General features: G+C 39.0%; 1 protein-coding gene across 4 annotated transcripts in view; it reads right to left on the reverse strand.

Moving 5' to 3' along the window:
- COL9A1 (collagen type IX alpha 1 chain) overlaps positions 1-24,025 on the reverse strand; it is a 178,234-nt gene that overhangs the window by 47,504 nt on the left and 106,705 nt on the right. For 3 of the 4 annotated variants that reach the window (XM_050789713.1, XM_050789712.1, XM_050789714.1), the window contains 13 exons: positions 21,050-21,133; positions 20,211-20,231; positions 18,689-18,763; positions 18,322-18,357; positions 18,129-18,191; positions 11,663-11,716; positions 10,989-11,024; positions 9,059-9,082; positions 8,649-8,702; positions 7,306-7,363; positions 6,623-6,651; positions 5,794-5,850; positions 3,730-3,783 (listed from right to left, as the gene is read on the reverse strand). In XM_050789713.1, the coding sequence (XP_050645670.1) occupies positions 3,730-3,783; positions 5,794-5,850; positions 6,623-6,651; positions 7,306-7,363; positions 8,649-8,702; positions 9,059-9,082; positions 10,989-11,024; positions 11,663-11,716; positions 18,129-18,191; positions 18,322-18,357; positions 18,689-18,763; positions 20,211-20,231; positions 21,050-21,133 (645 nt within the window). Of the gene's footprint in view, positions 1-3,729; positions 3,784-5,793; positions 5,851-6,622; positions 6,652-7,305; positions 7,364-8,648; positions 8,703-9,058; positions 9,083-10,988; positions 11,025-11,662; positions 11,717-18,128; positions 18,192-18,321; positions 18,358-18,688; positions 18,764-20,210; positions 20,232-20,293; positions 20,573-21,049; positions 21,134-24,025 lie in introns of those variants that run through there. The other variant, XM_050789715.1, reaches the window with a different exon arrangement.

Raw genomic sequence — 24,025 nt, forward strand, 5'->3', positions numbered from 1 at the left:
TCAAAGGTTATTCTAGCAAATGAACATAGAAATAGGCTTGGTCTAACTCAGTATGTTTTAAGTTCACTTGGTGACTCCTGAATTATTTTACTTTCTTAAATTATTTTATATGGGCAGTCCAAATTAATTGTAGAACATTCAGAAAATACGGAGAAGTATACATATAAAAAGTCACCTGAATACAACCATTTAACTATAAATATCAGTAACATTTAGATGTTATCCTTTCAAAGTTTTTCTAAAGTGGGGAAGGAGGAAGAAAGACAAAGATACCAAGAAAAAGACAGAGAGATAGAGAGAGAAAAGTTACTCATTTATGTTCCAAGTGTGTGTCAAATGGGGGGGATGTATTATTAGAAAAATGTAATTATACTATGAAAACTTTTTCATAAACTACAATATTTTTATTGTGATTTTTATATTAGCTTTTCTTATTATAATTTTTGCACTATATACAATATTTTAATGCAAATCAGCCATTTCTTTTGTGGGTTATACCTTTAATGTCACTCATAGAAAAGCCTTTTCCACTCCAAAAATACACATTTATTTATATTTTTGCTCTAGTAATGTTGTAACTTCTTACGTAGAAATCTCTAATTATCAGTAATTTGTTTTGATGTAAAACAAAACATAGAAATATTTTCTTTTGCCGGGCGCGGTGGCTCAAGCCTGTAATCCCAGCACTTTGGGAGGCCAAGGCGGGCGGATCACAAGGTCAGGAGATCGAGACCACAGTGAAACCCCGTCTCTACTAAAAATACAAAAAATTAGCCGGGCGCGGTGGCGGGCGCCTGTAGTCCCGGCTACTCAGGAGGCTGAGGCAGGAGAATGGCGGGAACCCGGGAGGCGGAGCTTGCAGTGAGCCGAGATCGCGCCACTGCACTCCAGCCTGGGCAACAGCGTGAGACTCCGTCTCAAAAAAAAAAAAAAAAAAAAAAAAAAGAAATCTTTTGTTTTTTCTCTTACTTACTGGCCACTCTTCTAATAATAGATTCTCTCCACACAGGTTTCAAAATTCATCCTTAACATATGCTATATTGTTATTGGCTCTAGACTTTGATTCTGCTCTGCCGATCTATTATATGACGTTGCCAATACCACAACATGTTAATTAGTGAAATTCTATAATACATTTTAATCTTAGGTAAGGAGAATTCCCTTATCTGTATTTTTCATTTATAGTTACTCTTATTTTTTAGATTTCCTAAATGTTTACTCTTCCAAATCAATTTTAGAATCATTGGGCAGATCTTTACAGAGTCTACTTGCTTTGTACTAGGACTGCATTAAATTAAGAGAGTAATATGGCAAGAGTTAAAATCTTGACAATATTGAAATCATTTATCTTGATTTTTTAAACAAATTATGAGAGTCATACATATTGGTTTTAGCCTCATAATTATATTCAGATTATATTTCACTAGAATCTATAACTGACAGTGGGAAGAGGCAGTCCCAAGGGGAAAGCCAGAGAATTACCTTGTTCTTGGCATGGATAATCATCACATGTGCCTAATTAAATGCTACTTCTATTTCCCTACAAAAATATAAAACTAGATACAAAACAGCAGTGATTGATATGTCCACTGCAATTTTTCCATAACTAGGTACAGGATATTTTCCATAGATTCTCCATAAACTTTGGAGTCATATATTTGAATTATTTCACCTACAAGTGAAAACCACACAACTAATCCATAATCTGGAAGTTAAATGACAAATTTAGGAGTAGCAATTTATTATCATTTCACTATGATTTTTGCATGAGTATTGACCTTCTGTATAATGTTACTAATACCACATTTTAATTATTGAAATTTTACTATTCATTCCTATATTCATAAACAGTTTTTAAGATCTTCATTAACTAATTTGTAGGGTAAAATTCAAGACAAATTTGTGAATTTGAATCCAAACTTCAGGCCTCCAAGCTCTTACCATTCTGTTTTCAGTTTCAGTTCAGTCTATCTGCTCACCCTTTCAAGGTTCATTCTGCAATGAGCTATGGCCATCCTATTGATTTTCAAAGACATCACTTACACTTTCAAGTGACACTAAAATGTAAAATAAAGAAATTTTCAACAACTTTCTAAGTAAATTTTGGCCGATTACTTGACATGCCAAAAAAAATTGTAGGTTTTCCACTGAACACCAAACCAAAATTGAGAATCTAGATAATTAACCTGTTTAAATATTAAAAAGACCAGTTTCATGTGAAAAGTGGAAAGGCATCTGGATTAACAGCTCCATCTCCAAATCCTGTGGGATGGGGAAGTGAAAGTTCTCCAAAGGAAAGCATCACCAAAAGAAGGAGAAAAGGATACAAACATCAAAAATAACAGAAGTCTACCACATCAGCTTTACTGCATAGAATACCTCATGAATATCTTTTGATGTAATTTAATATTTGTACACACTTGTTTTTTGTAGTTAACCAATACTCTATTATTATATTATATGGCTATGACATATTTAATGTAGTCCCCTGTGCTTGGACTTTTTTTTTTTGGTTTCCATGCCCCCAGTGCTCAGAATAACCATAGTACATAGCAGGTACTTTATATTTGTTAAAACTTTTAATGACAATTTTTAAGATTCAGTGGAAGAATGATCACACAGACACAGAGAAATTTCCAAAGCATTCGGGTTTTTTTCCTATTTTCTCCAATTTGATATTGGGAACCCAGCTGTTATATTTCAGATAAATAAAATGCCTTAACTATCACAGCCTATGTAATAAAAGACTTTAAAAATAAATGTCCAAACTGTAATAGGGTACAGAAAATTGGTCTATTTATCCTGATTATTTGAGGCTATTTAACAGACTGATTTTTAGCTAAGAAGTTCAAGCATATTAATGCCTGAAGACATTGATAAATTGCCCCTTCAGTTCTTGACTTCCGAAGAAAAGACTAGTCTTCTGTCACTACCCAATAAAGGGGTAGAAGGACATCGTCAACAAAGTCAAGAGGACCTGCATTAATAAGAACTACTTGACTTTGTAAAATATTATCAAATTTACCGAGACAAAACGTACTATGCAGGAAGTCAAAATCTTAGATACTTAAAGATGACTTACACTAGTAGTTGAAAAAAAGGGCAAATAGGTGACCTTGCTTTAAATCTCAGCCTTGGTTTTTCTGCAGGGCATGCCAGCTGCAATGCAAATTGTGCTGTGGATTCTATTTCTATCCAAATAATAACATAAGTTATTACTAACCTCCTACTTACTCAAAATCTAGGTTATATTGAAATGAGGTCAGAAATAAATAGATAAATTGTTTCAGAACTTGAGATGAGAAGCTCTAAGCCAATTACCAACTTCTCTGTTTGCTAGTCTCAGCAACACTTGTCATAAAATTTTACAAATGTCATAAAATTTTGTCTGGTGAAGTGGAACAACTATCTGAATAATGTTGGACTATCATAGCATCAAGGAAAAAAGCTGAGTGTGATCGATTTGAAAAGAAAAGAAAAGGTAGTGACACAGGAAAAAAATGAAAATGTCTGGTGCCTTATTTGTAAGTGTTTTTTGTAAATAAACAACTTTAGAATATGATGTTTAGTCAAATATTGATGCATCTGCTTAGAACTTATCAACCATTATTTGAAAAAGAAGGGCAAAATATCATGGTTCATTATTTACTATAATTCCTAATTTCTTATAATGAAAGTGACCAATAACTCCTAATCACAATTTATCCACTAAATACCCATTCTCCTTACCTTGTGTCCTTGTCTTCCTGGTTCACCAATTTCTCCTTTGGCCCCTTTATGACCCTAACAAATGCAAAATAAATAATTGTCCTGAGTTTGGTACAGAAAGTGATCAGAAGGCTCATAAAGTGATCCTGCTTCCCTAAATCAGTGCCAATGTATTACTAAGAAATGGTTATGTCACAAAGAAAATCAGTGCCTTGAATGACCTTAACAGCACCATGACTGCCATATATAATTAATATCAGTTTTACTTAATAGAAAAACACTGCTCCAGAATAACAGACTCTTCATTACCTAGTTCATTGATACCTGCCTGTTATTTCCTAGTCCCTGTTTCTCCAACTTCCTCACACAGGTTAGGAGCATTAAGTCTTCTCTAGTTCTGGGAACTTAACCTTTCAGAAGTGACAGCCTTGACCAAGCTCAGCTGGCTATCCCCTGCCCTCTGAAGGCTGCTCTGAAAACCTTTCGGCCTCCTCCATTCCCACCCCCTTCCTGGTGGTGGAGGAAGGGCTGGTATAAGTGGACTTTCTCTGATGCACAACCTTCTGCCTCTTTCTGTGTACTGTTTGTTTGTTTGTTTGTTTGATATGGAGCTTCGCTCTTGTTGCCCAGGCTGGAGTGCAATGGCATGACCTCTGCTCACCGCAACCTCTCCTCCTGGGTTCAAGCAATTCTCCTGCCTCAGCCCCCCCAGTAGTTGGATTACAGGTGTGTGCCCCGATGCCTGGCTAATTTTGTATTTTTAGTAGAGACAGGGTTTCTCCATGTTGGTCAGGCTGGCCTTGAACTCCCAACCTCAGGTGATCCACCCGCCTCAGCCTCCTAAAGTGCTGGGATTACAGGCGTGAGCCACCGCGCCCAGCCTACTGTGTACAATGTTTAAGTGCAAAGGGAAAGCAATAAAGGGCAGTGGGTGAAAGCTGCATTGCATGAAAAGAAGATCCCTGTCTTTTCTTGTCAGGCCACCTGTCCTAAGCATGTGTGTGCTTTGGGTAGTAACAGGAGACAAAACTGTGAGACAAGCATCCCAAAATGAAAACTGTCGGAACTTTCACCCCTCAAAGAAGTCTTTTTGCAAAATAGGACACCTGTCCAGGCCTGAATCTTCTGCAGTTGAGGGAACCCACCAAAACTACCCTTAGAAAAACCCTAATGGAAAATCAGTGCCTTGGGGCCTTTCAGTTCACAGCAGAGCTCCATTGGTCTGGAATGTCTCAAAGTCACTTTAGACTCAGAGACTAGAGAGAGAGAAAGCCATTTATCCCCAGAATGTGGTATGTATTTGTTTGTATGGAAAATTTTCAAGTAATTATGATGGCAGACAGAGAAAAATACTTTTGGAAAGTCTCTTTTCCTGACTATTTTGGGCAGTTTTTCAAATTTTTTTTAACTAAAAGTTTTCAAATACATTATGTACACAATCCCCTCCAACTGCCCCACCACTCACTATCTCCCTTAATAGGAAGCACTTTTTTTTTTTTTTTTTTTTTTTTTTTTTTTTTTTGAGACAAGGTCTCATTCCACCACCCAGGCTGGAGTGTAGTGGCACAATCACAGCTCATTGCAACCTTGACTTCTCGAGCTCAAGTGATCCTCCCACCTCAGCCTCCTGAGTAGCCAGGACCACAAGTGCACGCCACCATGCCTAGCTAATTTTTTATTTTCTGTAGAGACAGGAGTCTCCCGCTGTTGTCCCGGCTGGTCTCAAACTCCCGGGTTTAAGCAATCCTCCCACCTTGGCCTCCCAAAGTTCTAGGATTACAGGCATGAGCCACTACACTCAGCCAGGAAGCAAACGTCTGAATCTTAATTTGGTGTTCTAAAGTCTCTCAGTCCAATGCATTTTATTGGTATTTCTCCCTGAACTAGAAAGCCATCCTATGACTAAACATCCATGTCTTGGTAGGAATACATGTCAAGAGCAGCTGGAATTGCTAGGATTGAATAAGCACTACTTGCCTGATCCATCCAAGTGAGGTCTCTGCGCCAGGAAGGTTAATGCTTAAAGTAAAGGCTCCATTTTATCTGTGGATAATACTCTTAAAATACTGGAAGTTTTTCTCTTACCCTCATGCCTGGTAGGCCTGGATATCCTGAGCGACCTGGTGGACAGGCATTGGGACACTGCCAGGGAGAGAGAGAACAAAGAGAAAGAAAGACAGGTAGAGTGCATAAACTAGGACTCCTGCTTTGTGACAAAGTCTTTTTTTAAGGGATTCCAGTTACAGAACTCCATTGCAATAATATTCATTAAATAATTTTAACACCCCTTTCCTTCTTCTTATTATTATTTCACATTTAAAGCCAGAAATATTTCTAACTAACAGAAAAGTATAAAGAATATAATACCCTCCCCCATGAATCTATCATCCAGATTTAACAAATGTTAATATTTTGCAATATTTATTTCAAATCTAATTTATTAAAGAAAATATGTTTACAGATAACCTATTGTACCATGACAGGATTCATTTCCCCTTCCCATTCCTCTAGACTAGCCACATCCTGAGGTTCACGTCTCCCATCGAAGAGGCCAACATTGCATGTAGTGCACATTACCACCATCATTGGACTGTTACTCTATGAGCAAAACAAATCCTAGAGGAAGTTATTTGAATTCTATCTCTTTAAAACCTGGATGCTGTAGTGAAAAGCATGTCTTAGTCATAAAGTAAAAAGATTATAGAAGAACAAAGATACATCTATAATGAAAAATTATTAGTCTGAATAGATGCAAGCCAGTAGCCCACTAGTGTTACGAACTGCTCTGCCATCTGAGTGAAAGGAAAACACAGACACATAGTATATTCCAGGGAGGTCTTTTAAAGAAAACTCATCTGCAGACTATATGGCCTTTGAATTAAAACTATATTTTGTTCAAAGGAAAGCATCTTACCAATGGATCTCCATCATGAAAGCCAATTGCTCCCTAAAGTAAATAAAATATTAAGGTTCAGAATACAATTAAATAATGAATTCAAACATACTAATAATACAAAGCTCATCAGGCAAGAATATAAAATATATTTGTTTAATAAAATACAAGAAACAAATAGGAGCAGATAATTTGCTAATATTCTAAAATCCTGACTCATGGGCATGTTCTCTTTGGAGAGTCATGAATTGCAGTAGATTATTTTGGGAAGGCATTGAAGGGAAATGAAATAAGAGGCGAAATAGAAAATGTGGGGAACTTTGAATTACAAATAAAAATATGAATTATCTTCTATTTAAATTCCTATTTATATTTTTCTTACTATGAAAACCTTTTTTAAAACTAGTTCATTTGAAAATGCTTCCTTTATGTATCTAAGTTTTGAGCATTTGAGACGTCACAACTGTCAAAAGACTTCAAAAGTAATGAGTAAGATATGCTCTGTAAAAACCACCTTTTAAATTATTGTGATTCCTCTACTTCTTGCCCTAAAAAGAACCATGCCCTGAGTACAGGAAAAATTTGATAGCCATTTTGGAAATTTGGGGCAATGACTCAATTAATAGGAACTTCCATTTTGGGTTCTTAGATTTTTTTCCAACCCTGACTCTCAGACACAAAGAGAAATTCAAGTTGCAAATAACTTACACGGGGTCCTGGGGGGCCAGGGGGGCCAGGTCGTCCTCTTCTCCCAGGGTCACCCTAAGTTATTTGAAAATTGTGACACAGTGGTTATACATGTGTCAAAACACAGTACATAAAAACAGTGAGGCATGAGAGAATGGTATTACTGGAAACCCCCACCGAGCTCAGCCATGCGTAGACCTGCCACCAAAATCGATGGGTGGCCCATAATCCAATTAGTACTACAAAATGAGAATAATAAAGGCATTCCAGTCTCACCGAGGTAATAAAACAAGTCAGAGAGAGGCTAGGGGAAAAAGCAAAGCCAATTCTTCTCTATAGGACGAACATTTTATCTACTCTGAAAACAAATTGGAAACACTACTTATTTTTCTAGTTGATTTACAGAGGACCCAGAGCAACCTATACGGCTAGTGCCATCCTGCTAACCAGTGCAAAAGAAGGCTTGCACTCAGTCTGAAGCTGCGAAATGGAAGTTTATCGCTGCAGTGCCTGACTCTTGCTAGTGCTGTTCACCCACAATCTATCACTTGGTCCGTCGCTGCACCTCTTGCAATGGGTCAAAAAATCAAAGAAAGCTACATCGAAGTAAACCGTTCAGATGAAAATGGGTTCCAGTTACTCTTAACATCCAATGTTTACTCTTGGCACATTTTCCTTCTTGATGTTCTGCCATAAAAAGTCGGAAGTACCTCACAATTATTTTAACTTTACAATCATTTCATATTCATTCATTTCTTCACTAAATAAATTTGCAAACAGTGAGCACATGTAGAGGAACAAACAAGGTATATGATACATGGCCCCTTCCCACAGTGAGTTTACAATTACCCACCTTCACATAACATCACTATGTCAACGTTTTTGAAATGTTTACTTAATATCAATATGAAGCATTTTATATGAGACATTTTTTATGAAGCCAGCTCTTTAATGTTAAAAGTTAAATTTTGTTGGCTGAATTATAACTTAATGATCCTAACATAAATATACATGGTAATAATTTTAGGCTATTCACTTTTATTTCATGCAGAGAGCCTAATACAAAAGCCTCTAGACTCCAGTCCTGGCTGAGAGTCTGTAAAATGAGGACGACACTCTCTTACTTGACAATCTGGAAGTTGGGAAGAAGAGTTTAGCTGAAAAATTTAGGAAAAAATTAAAATCACTCTGCAAAAAATATTATTATTCCTGGTCCACACCAATATTATAAACTGGAATGAAATTCATCTGCCATGTTTTGGTTCGCAAGTGGAAATGTACAGTTAGGGTAATTTGCTTTCCCAGGTAACATCTTCTATTAAATCAGCAAAGGTCTATCAAAGTGCACGGTGGTACTCACAACAGGTCCCACACGGCCAAGCTCTCCAGGGAGTCCTGCTGTCCCAGGAGGACCCTGAAGGCAACAAATCAAAGCAAATGGTCATTTATGAATATTTTTACAATCTATCATAGATGATATCAAATATGATAAATAATAGAATTACATTTCTGTATTAGCTTTGGTTTCCAGTGACACAATCGCTCATTTGACCAAACTTCAAGTATTTAAGACAAAGCAGAAATTTCCTAAATTAATAAACGTTTTGTTTAGCAGAATAAGGGTGTTATCCTTAGTAACCACCCAAGATCTTGTAGGTAGAACACTATAAACACCACTGAGTAGACTGTTAGTAGGAGAATAAGGTGGGGATTTGAGAAATAGGACATTTTTATAGACTGTGTAAAAATAAATGATGAAGTGATACTTACAGGGGGTCCAGGAATACCACGGCCCTAAAAGAGTACAATAAAAATGTTTACAGCATGATGTTTATACTTAGTATAAATATGAATGTAGACATAACTCAGCTAAAATAAACCATAAACTCTATTACTAAAAATGATGCTCATTCTAAAGAAAGTACTGAATAAAGAAAAGCAAACACGGCTCTGCTTCTAAAGGAAGCAGAAGCTTATTTCAGCTCCTCAAACATTCCTTTGATGTCTACGCTAACTGGGATTTTTCCAAATTTTTTTTTTAAGGAAATCAAAGTAAAGAAGCCTTCCATGCCTGCCCTCAGGAGAACTTACCGTAACTCACAAAGAGGTGCATCACAACGGGAGAGTTTACAGATTTTATTCATTTGTAGCGTTTTATAGGAAACCTACATTAAAAGCATTCTAGTTCTACAATCTACAAGAAATTATGTTTAGAATTTCCCCAAACAAACTTTCAGCACAGAGAGGCAGGGACAAAAAAGGGTCAGAAACACACCTCCCTTTCGAAAGGTTAGGCTATATTTTCAGACACTAAATCCAGTAGATATTGAAAATAAAATGGTGTCACTCCTGAAGTAACCTACAATGGGATGCTAATTTAATATGTTATATTTGATTTTTAAGCTAGTCATTCTATTCTATTATTCACATTTATATCTCTTTAGCAACACCAAACTTTATACAACCAAGGATTGAACCACATCTTATTCATCTTCCTAGCCCCAACTCCTAGCACAGGGCCTAGCATATAACAAAATCTAATAATATGCTTGTTGAAATTAAAACTGAATATCAGCCGCCTAGATCTCTATTCTCTCTCTTTAATTTCCAAGTTCAATTTTTTCCCCTTGGGATTTCTCATTATTCTTTTCTTTCCTACTTGGGCTAGAATAGCTTTTATTCACAGCTGTCTGTGATATGATATTCATGTTAGCTTTTCATTCCAGACTTGCTTTTCCAAAATATGCGTATACCAAGCATCCCATGGAATCAATGCACTGATAATGATATTATTATTTCTAATTAGTTGGGCAGGCAAAACAAGCAAGAACTTCACATGGCCAGTATGTTTTAATAATCGGTGGGATTTTAAAAGGCATTGCTGGAAAAATGACTCCAGTTTGAACACTTTAATACATAGGCCAATTCAGGAAATAAGTGTTATGCTTGAAAACACCAAAGTCATCAATAAGTTATTTCATTATCAGAAACCTAGATGTTCAACAAATTTCACTAAACAAAAAAGGCATCTCTGTAAGATGTTGAGATTAAGAGCTGAGTTGAAAAATATGGGCGAAAGGCCAACAAGCTGTTCACTTCTGAAAATAGGCTTATAACAGGAAAGATGACATGCTGAAATATGGTAAAGAAAATAGCACAAATAGGAAAACAGAAGAAAAAATACAGATTAATGACAAGAGTAAAAGTGGAACAAAGAGCACAGTAGATAGGAAAAGCAGCCTAAGAACCTAGTCCTCTTATATATACAAATAACACAAACCTGCCACACTGTGCAAATATAGAAAAAGACTAGTCAAAGAATCAGGCAAGTGATAATATCTGTTTAGTTGATATTTCCTTAGAGATAAAACCAGCTGTGAAGAATGTGGTGTGATACCATGGTCTAAACATTGAATACTTAGATTTGCTCTTGTTATGCAAGAAGTGTTTTCTATCATTGCAGGTAAAGAGGGAATTGTCTACTGGAAAATACCACCTACAAATAGAATAGATATTTTCTACTGTACATTCAAACTTCTCTAAAATTTTTCCACTCACAGTAGGAATGCTTACCATACCAGATGTCATCAACTTATTTGTCATGTATATTATGCAGAAAACTACACCTAAAGATTTCACAATGGCAGAATTTTACCTAAAGATAAGACATTTTCAATTCTGTAGCTTTACTTCTACTTACTGGAAATCCACGAGATCCAGGCACACCAGGTTCTCCCTAAAAATAAAAATAGTCTCATTGTACTGACCTTTCATAACATGAATATGTAATCATGAAGACTGCATAAATATTGAAAGCATTAAAACACCCCATTATGGTGTTTTTATTTTTTTTTAATTTCCAACTTTTATTTTATGTTCAGGGGTACATGTACAGGATATGCAGGTTTGTTACTTAGGTAAACAGGTACCATGGTGGTTTGCTGCACAGATCAACCCCATCACCCAGGTATTAAGCCTAGCATCCACTGGCTAGTCTTCCTGATGCTCTCCCTCCACCCACCCTCTATTTTCTGACAGGTCCCTGTGTGTGTTGTTCCCCTCCATGTGTCCACGTGTTCTTTTTATTCAGTTCCCCCTTATAAGTGAGAACATGCAGTATTTGGTTTGCTGTTCTGCATTAGTTTGCTGAAAATAATGGCTTCCAGCTCCATCCATGTCCCTGCAAAGGACATGATCTTATTCCTTTTTATGGCTGCATAGTATTCCATATCATAGTGTTTTTAAACACAATTTTAGTTGAACAAGTGCATTTTAGATGCTTCATAACTTAATGTTAGTTGGCTTGCAAACACTACAATAAAAATATACTTCCGCATTTTCATACTAGCAATTAATACCAGATGGCTAACTTACTTTTTGTCCCTTTGGCCCAACGGAGCCAGGGGATCCATCAGGTCCTGTTAATCCCTAACAGAGCAAGACGATGATGTTAGAATTATCATAACATCCTTAGGCAAACCACTAAGTAGAAAACTTTCATTTTATTTCTTAATCATCTACAAGATGGTTACATATGTATGATGCAAATATTTATAACAAAATAACCTTACTATAGTCTTACTCAAAAGTAAAGATTAACACAAGGTCTACGTGTTGTGGTTATTTCTTATTGATAAGTTGTATCATATTCCTAACTTCTTGCTAATTGCATTGTTTATCACAGGGTTCAATAATTTAGTGTTTTTTGTCTCTGCTTTGAAAAAAAATGCAACATAGCAATTACAATGCTGTAACAGCTAAGACTGGTAGGTCTTGGTTCTGTCATTTACTCAGGTTTATTTACCTCCTTTACTTCATTTATGAAACAAAAATACTATGTATCTCTCTACAGGACAAAAATCTGTGTCTACATTACGACAATGTCTTGGAAGTCAATAAAATATTTCCTCAATGGGAATTAAACAGAAACAATTTCATTATTGCCTTATAGCCACTAACAGGCAATGACAATTGCTTATCAAAGAATATTAATTCTTAAAGTAGAAACATTTGAAAGCATACATGTTTCTACATTATTTTTCTTAGTAAAAATAGCTATAATTAAGTATATACGTTCATGTATGCCACTCGGTATGTAAAATTTAAGCCTATTATTATAAATCACATTTATAATTATCATATTTAATACTAAAGCAGTTATTAAATACATATTCTAAATATTCTCATTTTCCCTACTAGTACTTACTTTATCATCATCCTCAACATAAAACATGTATTAAAGAATGATAATATCACGTGTATACAAGAATTTCCACATTTGGTAAAGATACATTTCTACTTTTAATTTTTTTCTTTGCTCTTTGACACTTTTGGATGCTGTCATTTACAATGTAATCTTGAAATTATACCTTCCTAAAGATAAACATGATATATATGTGTGTACATATACATACATGCCTATATAAGTATCTTATAAACCCTTTCTATTATCAAGATTTTGAAGAAGACCCAAACAATATTAATTGAGAGAGGGATCTCTTGAAAAATATGAAAGTTGTACTTAAAAATGGATGACCAAAATTCATATTTAGTCTGTCATGGTCCGAATAAACATCCATAAAATTTCTTCACATAATTCATATAGAAAACTAGTTCACTGGCTACCATTTTTACGTTTCTCTACATCAATTAATTTTCCTAACAATGTCACAGAGTGAATCAAAGCAAGTAGAAAAAAAAGAGTTGAAAATGTTAATTACTGGAAATTTACCAAAGAAGAAAAATATTAAACACACACAAAAGAACTTCTGACAGACTGCCTTTGATTTTCAATAGCCCTAGTCTAATTACAACACTGTAATTTGGGAACAAACCTCAACATTATTAATTGCTAAGCACCTATGGTAATGAAATATTTGCTTTGGCATTTCACAAACAAACCATACATCCAGGAGCACTCTCTGGACGCACATATGGCATGTAAATTTTATAAACCTCTGGGCATATTTAACAAATTGAACCTCTGACTCTCATTTACTGCATTAAACCCTCCAAAGACCAATTCTGGTCAACTTTCATACACACAATCAACTAACACTCTTCAACCTGTGACTGGAATAACTGACAAGATTGGAGGACAGTTACTATTAAGCAGAACCAAGTAAATAGTGGGATAACCTGGAAGCTGTCTTCAGGTTATTTCATATTAAAAACATCCTCCATAAGACATGCTAAACTATGTCAATCACTGGAAAGTTTCTGAACTAAGTTGAAAATGGATTCTGGTGTCAGATGTTACAGTGACACATGTTATGAAATAACTATGCAGAAAACCATAAGCTCCATGAGGACAAGAATCACATGTCCATTACAGTTCTAACATGTTGCCCTGGCGTCTAACCACTCACGACATGATTACCGCATACAATAAGTTTAAGGAGGCCTTCCAAGTGGAAGGATATTACACTTGTTCCTCCACATCGTCTTTGTATTCAGCTCAAATCCTGATCCTACCACTTGGCAGCTGTGGAATCATGGGCAAGGTCCCTAACTGCACAGTGTTCTAGACGCTGTTCCTCATGGAGAAAAAGTCCTACAAACAAACAAACCAAAATCTAGGTATTAACCACAGCACTGTATTTCTTGTCCTCATCACATTTCTTCAATGACTGAATATTTGCACCTACACTGATCTTTCAGAATAATTTCTTAATAACTCACAATTCTAGTTATAAAGTATTTGCCACAGATAATAGCTGCATACATTCAGAGAATACAAAAGACCTGTAACCTCTGCCTGTAAAAATTATCATGGTTTAGCTATAATTCTTATACTTTATTCTAATTCCTCTTCTGCTTATCTCAAATAGATGGTATAAGAAAGAATAAAATACTGTTCTTAAAGGTCTCTCTGAGCATGTCACAACAAATAGTACATATAAAAATATCTCTATTTGGCCGGGCGTGGTGGCTCATGCCTGTAATCCCCGCACTTTGGGAGGCCAAATGAGGTCAGGAGATGGAGACCGTCCTGGCTAACAGGGGGAAATCCCGTCTCTACTAAAAATACGAACAAAAAAAATTAGCCGGGGGTGGTGGCTGGCACCTGTAGTCCCAACTACTTGGGAGGCTGAGACAGGAGAATGGCGTGAATCCGGGAGGCGGAAGTTGCAGTGAGCCGAGATCGCGCCACTGCACTCCAGCCTGGGCGACAGAGCGAGACTCCATCTCAATCAATCAATCAATCAATCAATCAAATCTCTGTTAATATAATTGCTGACAACAGCACAGTTGTCCTAAGGTTAGAACCAAGTTCTGTCTTATCTAATTTTATCTGTCCATAAGCCCCCCCCCCAAAAAAAATCAACTTAACCTTAAAAAAGGGCAGATTTGAGTTGAAATACACAGACCATACACATAACACATACATAATTTTCAAAATCCAGTTTGCAATAAAACCTCCTAATTCTTATTTCAAAGAAATAAAAGAAGAAAACATTACCAGTAGCGGAAAAAAGTGCCTTCATATGAATGTTCATACAGACAAACTTCTATATATGATAATATTGAAGCTGACTGTGTTCTGAACTTCATGTTACTGTTTGGCAGAGAATACCAGTCCTCAATGGAGATTTCCTTCCAGCATTCTGACAGCTCAGCTGGTAGGACTCAAGGCATACTTCTACAAGCATGACTGCTATGACTCATTTACATTTTCTGCCAAAAATCCATTCAACATAGGATAATGAACACTGAACAGGGTTCCTTTCTGATCCTTTCAACCATCATCCAATTAACCATTTTTTAACATTATCAAAAAATAAGCCTTGTAATGACCCAAAGAGCAGAAGACGAAATGATTCAAGGTTTAAAGTCCTACCAGCACACTCAGGTTCATTTACCAAGAAAGGACTGTTGAAGGTCTCCTACTTACTTAGCTCCCCTATGGCCAAGGAAAATCAAATAGCAAATTCTGATCAAATTACTGAGTTTCATTACTCTCAAAGATGTCCATTCTCAATTTAGAATAAAATATTTTTTTAATGTCAAATGAGTCAAAGAGTGGAATAAGAAAACTTTTCACTTCCAGATGTCTCATGTGGCTTCAATTCAAAAGTCAGGGAATATAAAACATGCCAATATTTATAAATAATTATAAAATATCAATTACAAATGGCTGTTATTATCCATATCATTCTTCTTGATTGGTGACTTAGGTACTAAAAATTCACTATCACTTTTTCTCTCTATTCTTGCTATTCTCTCTCATCTATTTGCATGAGGCAGAATTGCCTGAGGAGTCTAAAAATCAAGACATCTGGACTATTTTGCTATCTTAGCTACTAAATAACTCTAGTTCTCTGAGGAAGTCACTTGTTTTCATAATTATTCAGTTTCCTTATCTATGGAAAGTAATATTAGACCAATCTACTTTCCAGGTTATTGTGGGTTAAGAGAAATATTTGTGGCAGTGCTTGAGGAAAAAGTTCTATGTAAATGCAAATAGTATAGTTAATTTTTCCCTGAGATCTAGAAAATGCCTAAAATACTGGCACATACATGGATTTCCTTTTTCCTCCCTTTTCCTCTCTTTCTCTTTTGCTTTCTTCTCCTGTCTCAGCAGACTAAATGGGCTCATCATTTTCTCCCTGAGGTCAAAGTTCAATAATTTAAGACAGCTTATTCTTTTATGTCTTTTAATATTTGAAATCTAGTTTATGCTGCACTGTGGGTCTGCAAATACAGACAAAGAAAAAGTTACTTGAAATTGTTTTCTATGTTGTACTTCTAAAAATTTCACAGCACTTTCATTTGTTTATCCAAAATTTCTGTTAGAGTGGGGAAATTACTTTATAAGCAAAACCAAGGATTGTCTTTATGACACCATGGTATAAGGTAAAGAGAAGAATTTGTTGAGCAAGCTACAAAACCATGACTGAATTGGGGGACAGGTAAGTCTAACTTTCTGTCTGACATTATATTGCAGTTTAATAGCAAGACAAGCATTCAGATGACCCATTTACACTTCAATTACCAAAATAAATTTTTGAAATACAAAATAAATATTTTATTTACCAAAATAATATTTTTAATTTAGTCATAAATTTTCTTTTCATCCAAGACTAAAGGCTGATTGAAATTTCGAAGGAATATAGAAATAAATTCAAGCTACATTAGGCTACCAGCTTGTTCAGTAGCCTTGCATTTATCAGACTCTTTTTATTATGGTATGACAATTTCAAGTAATTATCAATGTTCTAAAGAGTTTGACTGCCAACAAGTTATATTATTTCAGTTCATATTACATTATACAAACACTCTTTTGAGATTTAGGTTTTACTATCCAAATATTAGTCCTTGGGTGCCTCCTGTACTGCTAATTTGCATACACAGAAAGTTCAAACTAGGGGCTTTGAAATGTAAACCAAGATCCATTTCCTAAAATACTATGTGGTGAAACCCTGTCTCTACTAAAAATACAAAAATTAGCTGGGCATGGTGGAGGGCACCTGTAATCCCAGCTACTCAGGAGGCTGGAGGCTGAGGCAGGAGAATCGCTTGAACCCGGGAGGCAGAGGTTGCAGTGAGTTGAGATCGCGCCATTGCACTCCAGCTTGGGCGACAAGAGCAAAACTTCGTCTCAAAAAAAAAAAAAACAAAAAACAAAAAACAAAACCACTAAATAGTATAGACACAGTATAAACAGACACCTTCATTATGGGAATCCTAACAAAGAAAGCACACCTTAATAACAGTAAAAATCCGATTATTTATTTTTCTTTCAAAATGAAGGATCTGTCTTAAACTGTAGTCAAAAATTCTTGGAAATCATAATTATAGGTTTTCAGGTGCTTTCTTTCATTTGGAAAAGTCCTTAGTTTTTGGAAAACACATAAAGTGGTAACTTGGAGAATAACTTGAGTGATGCACCATGGTGCTCTCTAAGAACAGACGCCATTTCTTACTTCACTTTGTATTCCAGGGACAAAGTCAAGGACTGGTCTGTAGTGGGTCCTCATTACACATCGTTAGAATGCATGGAAAGAGGCTGAGAATCCTGAAGTCATTTGACTGTGAAGAAGTATTATTTAGTGTTAGGTTTACCGTATAACTCAGCATTTGATGGAGATGTGGATAAACTGGAGAAAGCTTGCTAGTTCCATGCAATCCTAGCCAGCTCATTTCTGCCAGTAATGCCAGCCAGGAAAACTCCATGGAAAGACGAAAAGCTAGTTTTGAATTTCTAAATTCAAAACTAGTTGTTTTTTTTTTTTTTTTTTTTTTTTTTTTAGTTTCTTATCTGATGATACGTGTTTTCTTGCCCGCCCCATCCCCCCGCACATCCCCACTCACTTCAAGTGCATCTTTCTCTTTCACATTCCTTGGGATTTAGGGGTGCTCCGGCCCTTTGCCTACCTGCAGGCTCTTTTCCTAAATTAATGCAGGGAGTGCCAATGAAAGAGCAAGGGCGAAGGCTGGCTTCCAGGAGCCTGCCACTGGACTCACAGCAGGTAAGCCGACGCCAGTACAATCTACTGCCATCGTACCGCTCTGCCCGCAGTGGGGCTGAGAGTTCACAATGTGCACTGTGAGGTCACGGTTAGAGACAGGAAGCCGGTATCCGCTGCTGTTTTCTAAGACGAGGAAATGCCAACGCCTCCTAGAGAGAGGTATCCTCACCTTCACAAGTGCTTTTGCAAAAGCTGCCAGCTCCTCCATCAGTCAGGCGCTAGCAGGAGGCCAAGTTTAGTTAGAGCCACAGCGCATTCTCTCTCTCTTTCTCTCGCGCTCTCTCTCTCTCTCACACACACACACACACACTTATGCATACCCACCACACATCCCAGGCTGGGCGCCCTCCCAGCACTCGCTTACTCACATCAGCGCCAGGTGTGCCAGGCTTGCCTGGAGCTCCTGGCTTTCCCGGTTCACCTGCAGGACCCTGAGCAGGGGGAGAGGGGTGCGGGGGCAGGAGAGAAAAAAGGTGCAAAGTTGAGACCCTTCAGACACAGGAAGCTGCAAAACACGTCTAAAGGAAGGAAGTGGAGCGCCATTTGCTCCAATCAACTTACCGGGGGACCCGGGGGACCCTTAGGACCTCGGTCACCCTGGAAGGGTAAGAGAAAAAGAGAGAGCTGTCTATGAGCGGGATAGGCTGGGGACCCCACTGGGACAATCCCAGGAGAGCTCACTAGACGGATGGGGATGGTGTAAGGGTCAAACGTGGAGGTTCATGACCAACAGGGACACCTCTCCCTCCAAAAATCCCCGGGCTCCTAGGATTCAACCCCCAACTCTCACCCATGTCCGATCCTGCCTTTAAGTGGGGTGGCAGGAAGGGGAGACCCTGGTCCTCTCTAAAAACCCACAGGAGCCCTGGGAAAAGAATAGGAAAGGGCAGGACCGGGGAACAGAGGTGGCCTGGAGATAGAAACTTACGTCGATGCCGTCTATGCCCGGAACTCCAGGGGGGCCCGGAGGCCCTGGAGGACCCTGCTCGCCGGGGGGACCTCTCTGGCAAAAATAGCAGACATAGGTTAGTGGAGCACATCAGGCAACAGGGAGCAACTGAGCGCGGTGCCCTGAAGCCCCCGCCTCCCTCGGGTAAAAGACACCTTCCAGAGGAGGCCGGGTGTTTGAAACCCAACACAAAAATGTCTCAGACCTCCAAGCAAGCGCAGCTTTGGTCTCCGCCATACTCTAATGAGCTAAACTGTGGAGCTAGAGCAGGATTGACGCCCTCAAAGTTGGGGGAGGCTTCACTGGATCTCACCTCTGCAGAGTGTGAAACCCAGGAGGAGTTGTGGAAAAGGGAGGGTCTAACGCCTTTTTATCCTGAAAAGGATTCAAAAATGAAAATGGGGCTCATTCGATACCTCGATTTATCAGTCATTGCAGGTCAGTGTTTTGGCCAGAATGGAGCAGCCAAGAACAGAGACTCCACACCAGGATCTTTGTCCAGTAGAATGGGGAGGTGGGGGGTATGCTTGAGGAAAAGATTTGGGAGGATTAGGGCAGGGCAGCCTTGAGACCAGTGCCTGGTCTCATTTCAGTTTTACCTGCAGTGACACCCCCTCAGTTCCTTGAATTAGGTCTTTGCATCTCGCTTCAAAATTACACCAAATTTCAGACTGACTCTAGGACGTGACCCCTTTTATCGCTTGCAAACAGCTACGTTTCGATGGTGCTAGAAGGTATACCGACGTCTGAAATAGCATAAACGTGTTGCTTGGGGAATGTGGGGCTTTTTTTTTTTTTTAACCCTTCTGAATTAAAAAAAGAAAAAGAAGAAAGACTCTTTCATCAAGGAAAACTTTGTTTTTCTAAACTCCAACGACCAAACAGGTTACAATGGAGTCTTTGTAAGTGAAACCTCAAACCTCAGCTGGGCTTATGCGCCCCCGCCGGGTCCTCCCCCGCGCAGGAGGCGGGAGGCGCTGCAGGCTTTTGGAAACTGCTGAAATGCTGATGGGAGCCAGGGCCACCCGGTTCCATGCTGGAGCCGCCTGCACCGCTAGCAGGACTCGGGGTTTAGCGCAGCTACCGTGGGCTGGAGGAGCGGGAGAGGGAGCCTGCCTGGATTCCCGCCTTTTCCAGCAATGCCTGCTCTTGACAGTGACCAGGAGGTGGGGCGGGGTGGGGGGGGCGGGGTGAGGTGGGGGAAGTAAGAAGCAATAACAGGCTAAGAATTAAACCTCGGTCTCGAGTCACCTATTACCTTCAGCGCCAGAACCTGCAGAGGGGAGGATCCAGGTGGGGGAGGAGCCCCCTTCCTAGACCAGGGGTCATCTAGGGCTCTGGACTTCGATAGGACTCCAGCAGGTGCTCAAGGCTGGAGGAAGCGCGTGTCTAAGAGCCCTGAGGATGCTCCGCGCCTTCCTCATAGCTCCCCCGACCGCTGCGCCCCCACCTGTCCTCGTGTGCGCTTGAAAAATGCAAACACTTCCTGTCCCCAGCTTACCTCGTCGGTGGTCTGGCTGGGCTGGAGAAGAAAAGATGGGGAGAAAGTGAGAAAAGCACCCCTCAAACTCGCTCGCAACTTACTTGAGCCGCGCACAAGCAGAGCCCTGACAGCAGCAGCCCCAGGGCCCCGCGGTCCCGCGCAGTCCTGGCCATGCCCGCCGCCCTCCGCTAATCCCTTGGCCCGGCTCTGCAGCCTGCTTCCCCTCTAGGCTTCCAGACCCGCCACTAGCATAGGTGGCACTTCGTCTCTGCAGAAAAAGCACCCCCGGGAGTAGCGGTTGCCTAGGTGTCCAGGCCCGGGAGGCGCACGTTCCCCCTGTTTATGAATGGCCCCGAAGAGGGTCCTGGGATTGGAGGAGAGCTAGGGGGCAGGGGAGGACGGATAGAATGACAACAGTCGCCCTTAACCCCTTCCCTGCCGCCGCACAGGCAAGGCCTGAACACGCAGCTCTGCCTCCATCCCATCTACCCCAGTGCAGCTTCTGGCTGTCCTCGGAGCCTTCCCGGGTGGCCTATGCCAGTGTTGGCCAGTAGACCTCAAGTGGTCTTGGATATGTTTGAGAGTGAGGGAGGAGGGTCCGTAAGCCGCCAAAGGGAGAACCACACACCCGCAGGTGGTTTCTACCTGCCAGGCTGCAGGTGGTTTCTATTCACCAGGTCGAAAGTATGACCTGTGCTTCCCTAATATTTCTCTAGTCAGTACAGCAAAGCACAGGCTCTCTCAGGGAAAGAGAGTGGGGAGGAGGGGTCCTGGGGAGGTGGCAAGATGGGAAAGTGGTGAGGTGGAGAGGGTTGAGCTGGGTAGACGTGGCCTTTGCAGGTAGTCAGGGGACTCACCGTTATTCTGGCTGGCAGTTCATGGCAAGTTTCTCTCCTGGGCCGCAGGGGGTCACAATGGATCAGCATCCATTGAAGTTCAAACTGGAGAAAGGTAGTAGACAGTCAGGTAAGGTTTTCTGGACGACTGAAGCTGGTCATTCAAGAGAGAGATAAGTTTATACCTGTGGTGTAATGGTTAAATAATTGGAAATCAACTGGAACTGGTTGAGCACACTGGACCAGGACTCTTGCTTTTCCTTGAATACGAGTTTTCTAATGAAAATGGGTTGGAAGCCTTTCACAAGTTTCTCTGATTATTAGGTATAGATGTCTTTAGCTTTGAATTATTTCAGCATACCCCTAGCCTGGAAATAGACCACCAGCACTGACTTTCTATTTTTGTTCTGATGACAATCTCAAGAAGTAGATCCTATTAAAACGAGATTCAGAGAGAACAGAAACTGTTCAAGTCACAAACCAATAAATGTCAGAGTCTGGGTTGAAACCCAGGGCTATTGAACTCTACAGGGAATATATGCTCTAAGATTTTAGACAGGAGCTTAGAGACAGACAGAAAAAAAAAGTGGCAATCAGAAGGACAAGTAGAAGAAAAAAGATCTAGTCTTGGAAAAAATTTGCACACTGGAGAAGATATTCTCCATGGAGTGGTCACAGCTTAAAATGGAAATTTAAGGACTGAAGATGAAGGTAGTGAGAAGGAAATATAAGACTCAGGAGAAAAAGATTTAAAATATTTAATTTTATATAATCTTATTCATTGGTTGAAATAGATGTAACTTTCTAGACACTTGAAATCCAAATGTGTCCTGACAACTTCTTACATTGTTAGCAGGTGTTACAGGATAAAAAAGAGGGTAACAGGAAACAGAGCTAGGAAAGTGTTGCCAGGTCTGAATCTGAAAAGATCCTCAGGTAACAAGGCAAAAAAATTAAAATGTCATATCCCATAGGAAGCCTATAGCCATGCACCATGCTGGTATCTCTTAATTAAGGAGCTTTCTGGCTAGGCATTTCAAATTGGATCCATATTTCTTTGTCATTGATGTTATCAAATGTCTGGGTAACCGTCCAGGTCCTAGATCTAAGCATTACTTCTTTTCTTTCGTGCAATAGAGATTTCCATGTCACCCCGCCTGCCAAATGGATTCTAGAGCTCCTAAATCTAGAGTGAAATTACATGTTTTTTGTTCACTGTTTTGGAATCATCCAGAGTTGAGATCACTGGACAGAAGATCAAAATTGGAGAGACAATGAAGAATGAAGTCTTTCCTTCCTATCAACAGAGGAAGGGAAAGATTAACAAAAGGAAGTTTTGGCTAACCAGAAAACCTATACCTTTTGTTTAGATAGTTCATTAAAGCTACTTATTGCAAATGTGAAGTAATTCATTAAACTGTTTTCTCAAATATGTAATTCTCTCTGGATAAACTGGTATACCTGTTTAAATATGCGAGTTGCAATTGTGGCACAGGATAATGAGGAAATGAAATTTAATTCATCTGTGTATACAGGCTGGGTTGTTCAGAGTGCCACATAGATCAAGAGTTTCTGAACACATCTGCACATCCACATAAACACCACCTACGCACTAATAATCGTCTATACAACAACCATTTTTTGGCATGAAATATGAATTCCAATTTGCATGCTAATTATTTTGAAGGAAGATTGGCAGAGTGCCTTGGTAAAAGTCACTTTCGTTATACATGTAAAATGCTGATTTTCACACATTTCTCATTTTCGTACCTGGAATCATTCTTCTCTTTGAACACTCACTGACAAAATATATGTGAAAATTAATTTAGTCCTTTTGGCTCGTGTGAGTGCAGTGGTGTTTACAACTAATTTAGTCCTTTAGTCAACATTTGTGATGTCCCAATAGAAGTCAAACACCAAGGAAACATTCTAGTGAAACCAAATATATTCCCCTCTCCACAGTGGGTTTATAATTTGCAAGACAAGAAAAATACAAGTAAATAAATAAATAAGTTTGTTTTAAATCTACTAAACAGAACATAAAATGCCCTAGCAAAAGCCATCCTTCTCAACATAAAATGTTATTCCATTATTTTCTTTTCTTTTTTTTTTTAAGACAAAGTTTTGCTCTGTCACCAGGTTGGAGTGCAGTGGCGCAATCTTGGCTCACCACAACCTCCACCTGCTGGGTTCAGGCGATTCTTCTGCCTCAGCCTCCTGAGTAGCTGGGACTACAGGCGCGTGCCACCACATCCAGCTAAATTTTGTATTTTTAGTAGAGACAGGATTTCACTATGTTGGCCAGGATGGACTCGATCTCTTGACATCTTGATCCACCCGCCGTGGCCTCCCAAAGTGCTGAGCCACCACATCTGGCCTATTCAATTATTTTCTATAGGACAATGTAAATGTATAATTCAATCCTCAAGGTTACAATAATGGTCAGCTGACAACACATTTAAGCAAGGAATTTTGGCCCCAACTCTCTGTTCTTTTACCAAGGTTAATGATTTCTACTTATTTTGCCAGGTTGTTAAGAAAGATTAATAAGGTATTTAAGCCCTTCATAAGAACTAAACAAAAACTAACTGCAGACAACTATCTTTTCCTCCTGAGAGAAAATGTTAATGACTATGAAACTTGGCTCATTGTTAATGAGATTGGCACAAGGTTTGATTTTTGCAAACTGAATTATGATTAAATTTTACCACTATAAAACACCAAAAAAACTAGCTCTTTAATAGGACAGATGTTTCATTAAGCTTTTGTCTTCAGTGACAACAAAGATTTAAAGGAACACTTGTATTCTCAGATCTCATCTTTCCTTTCAGTTTATGACCAAATGTTTGTTAATACCATCATAAAAGACCTCCTCCAAGTGAAGCTTCCTGATTACTGAGCAGGAGGCTCTCAGCTGCCTCAAAATTAGAAAATTTTCCTAATTCTATGTAGACTAAACCATGCTGTTCCAGACATAGTGCTAGGGATGTAGGCAGC

Source organism: Macaca thibetana, chromosome 4 (assembly GCF_024542745.1).
Source record: "Macaca thibetana thibetana isolate TM-01 chromosome 4, ASM2454274v1, whole genome shotgun sequence".
Classification (NCBI taxonomy): Eukaryota; Metazoa; Chordata; class Mammalia; order Primates; family Cercopithecidae; genus Macaca; species Macaca thibetana.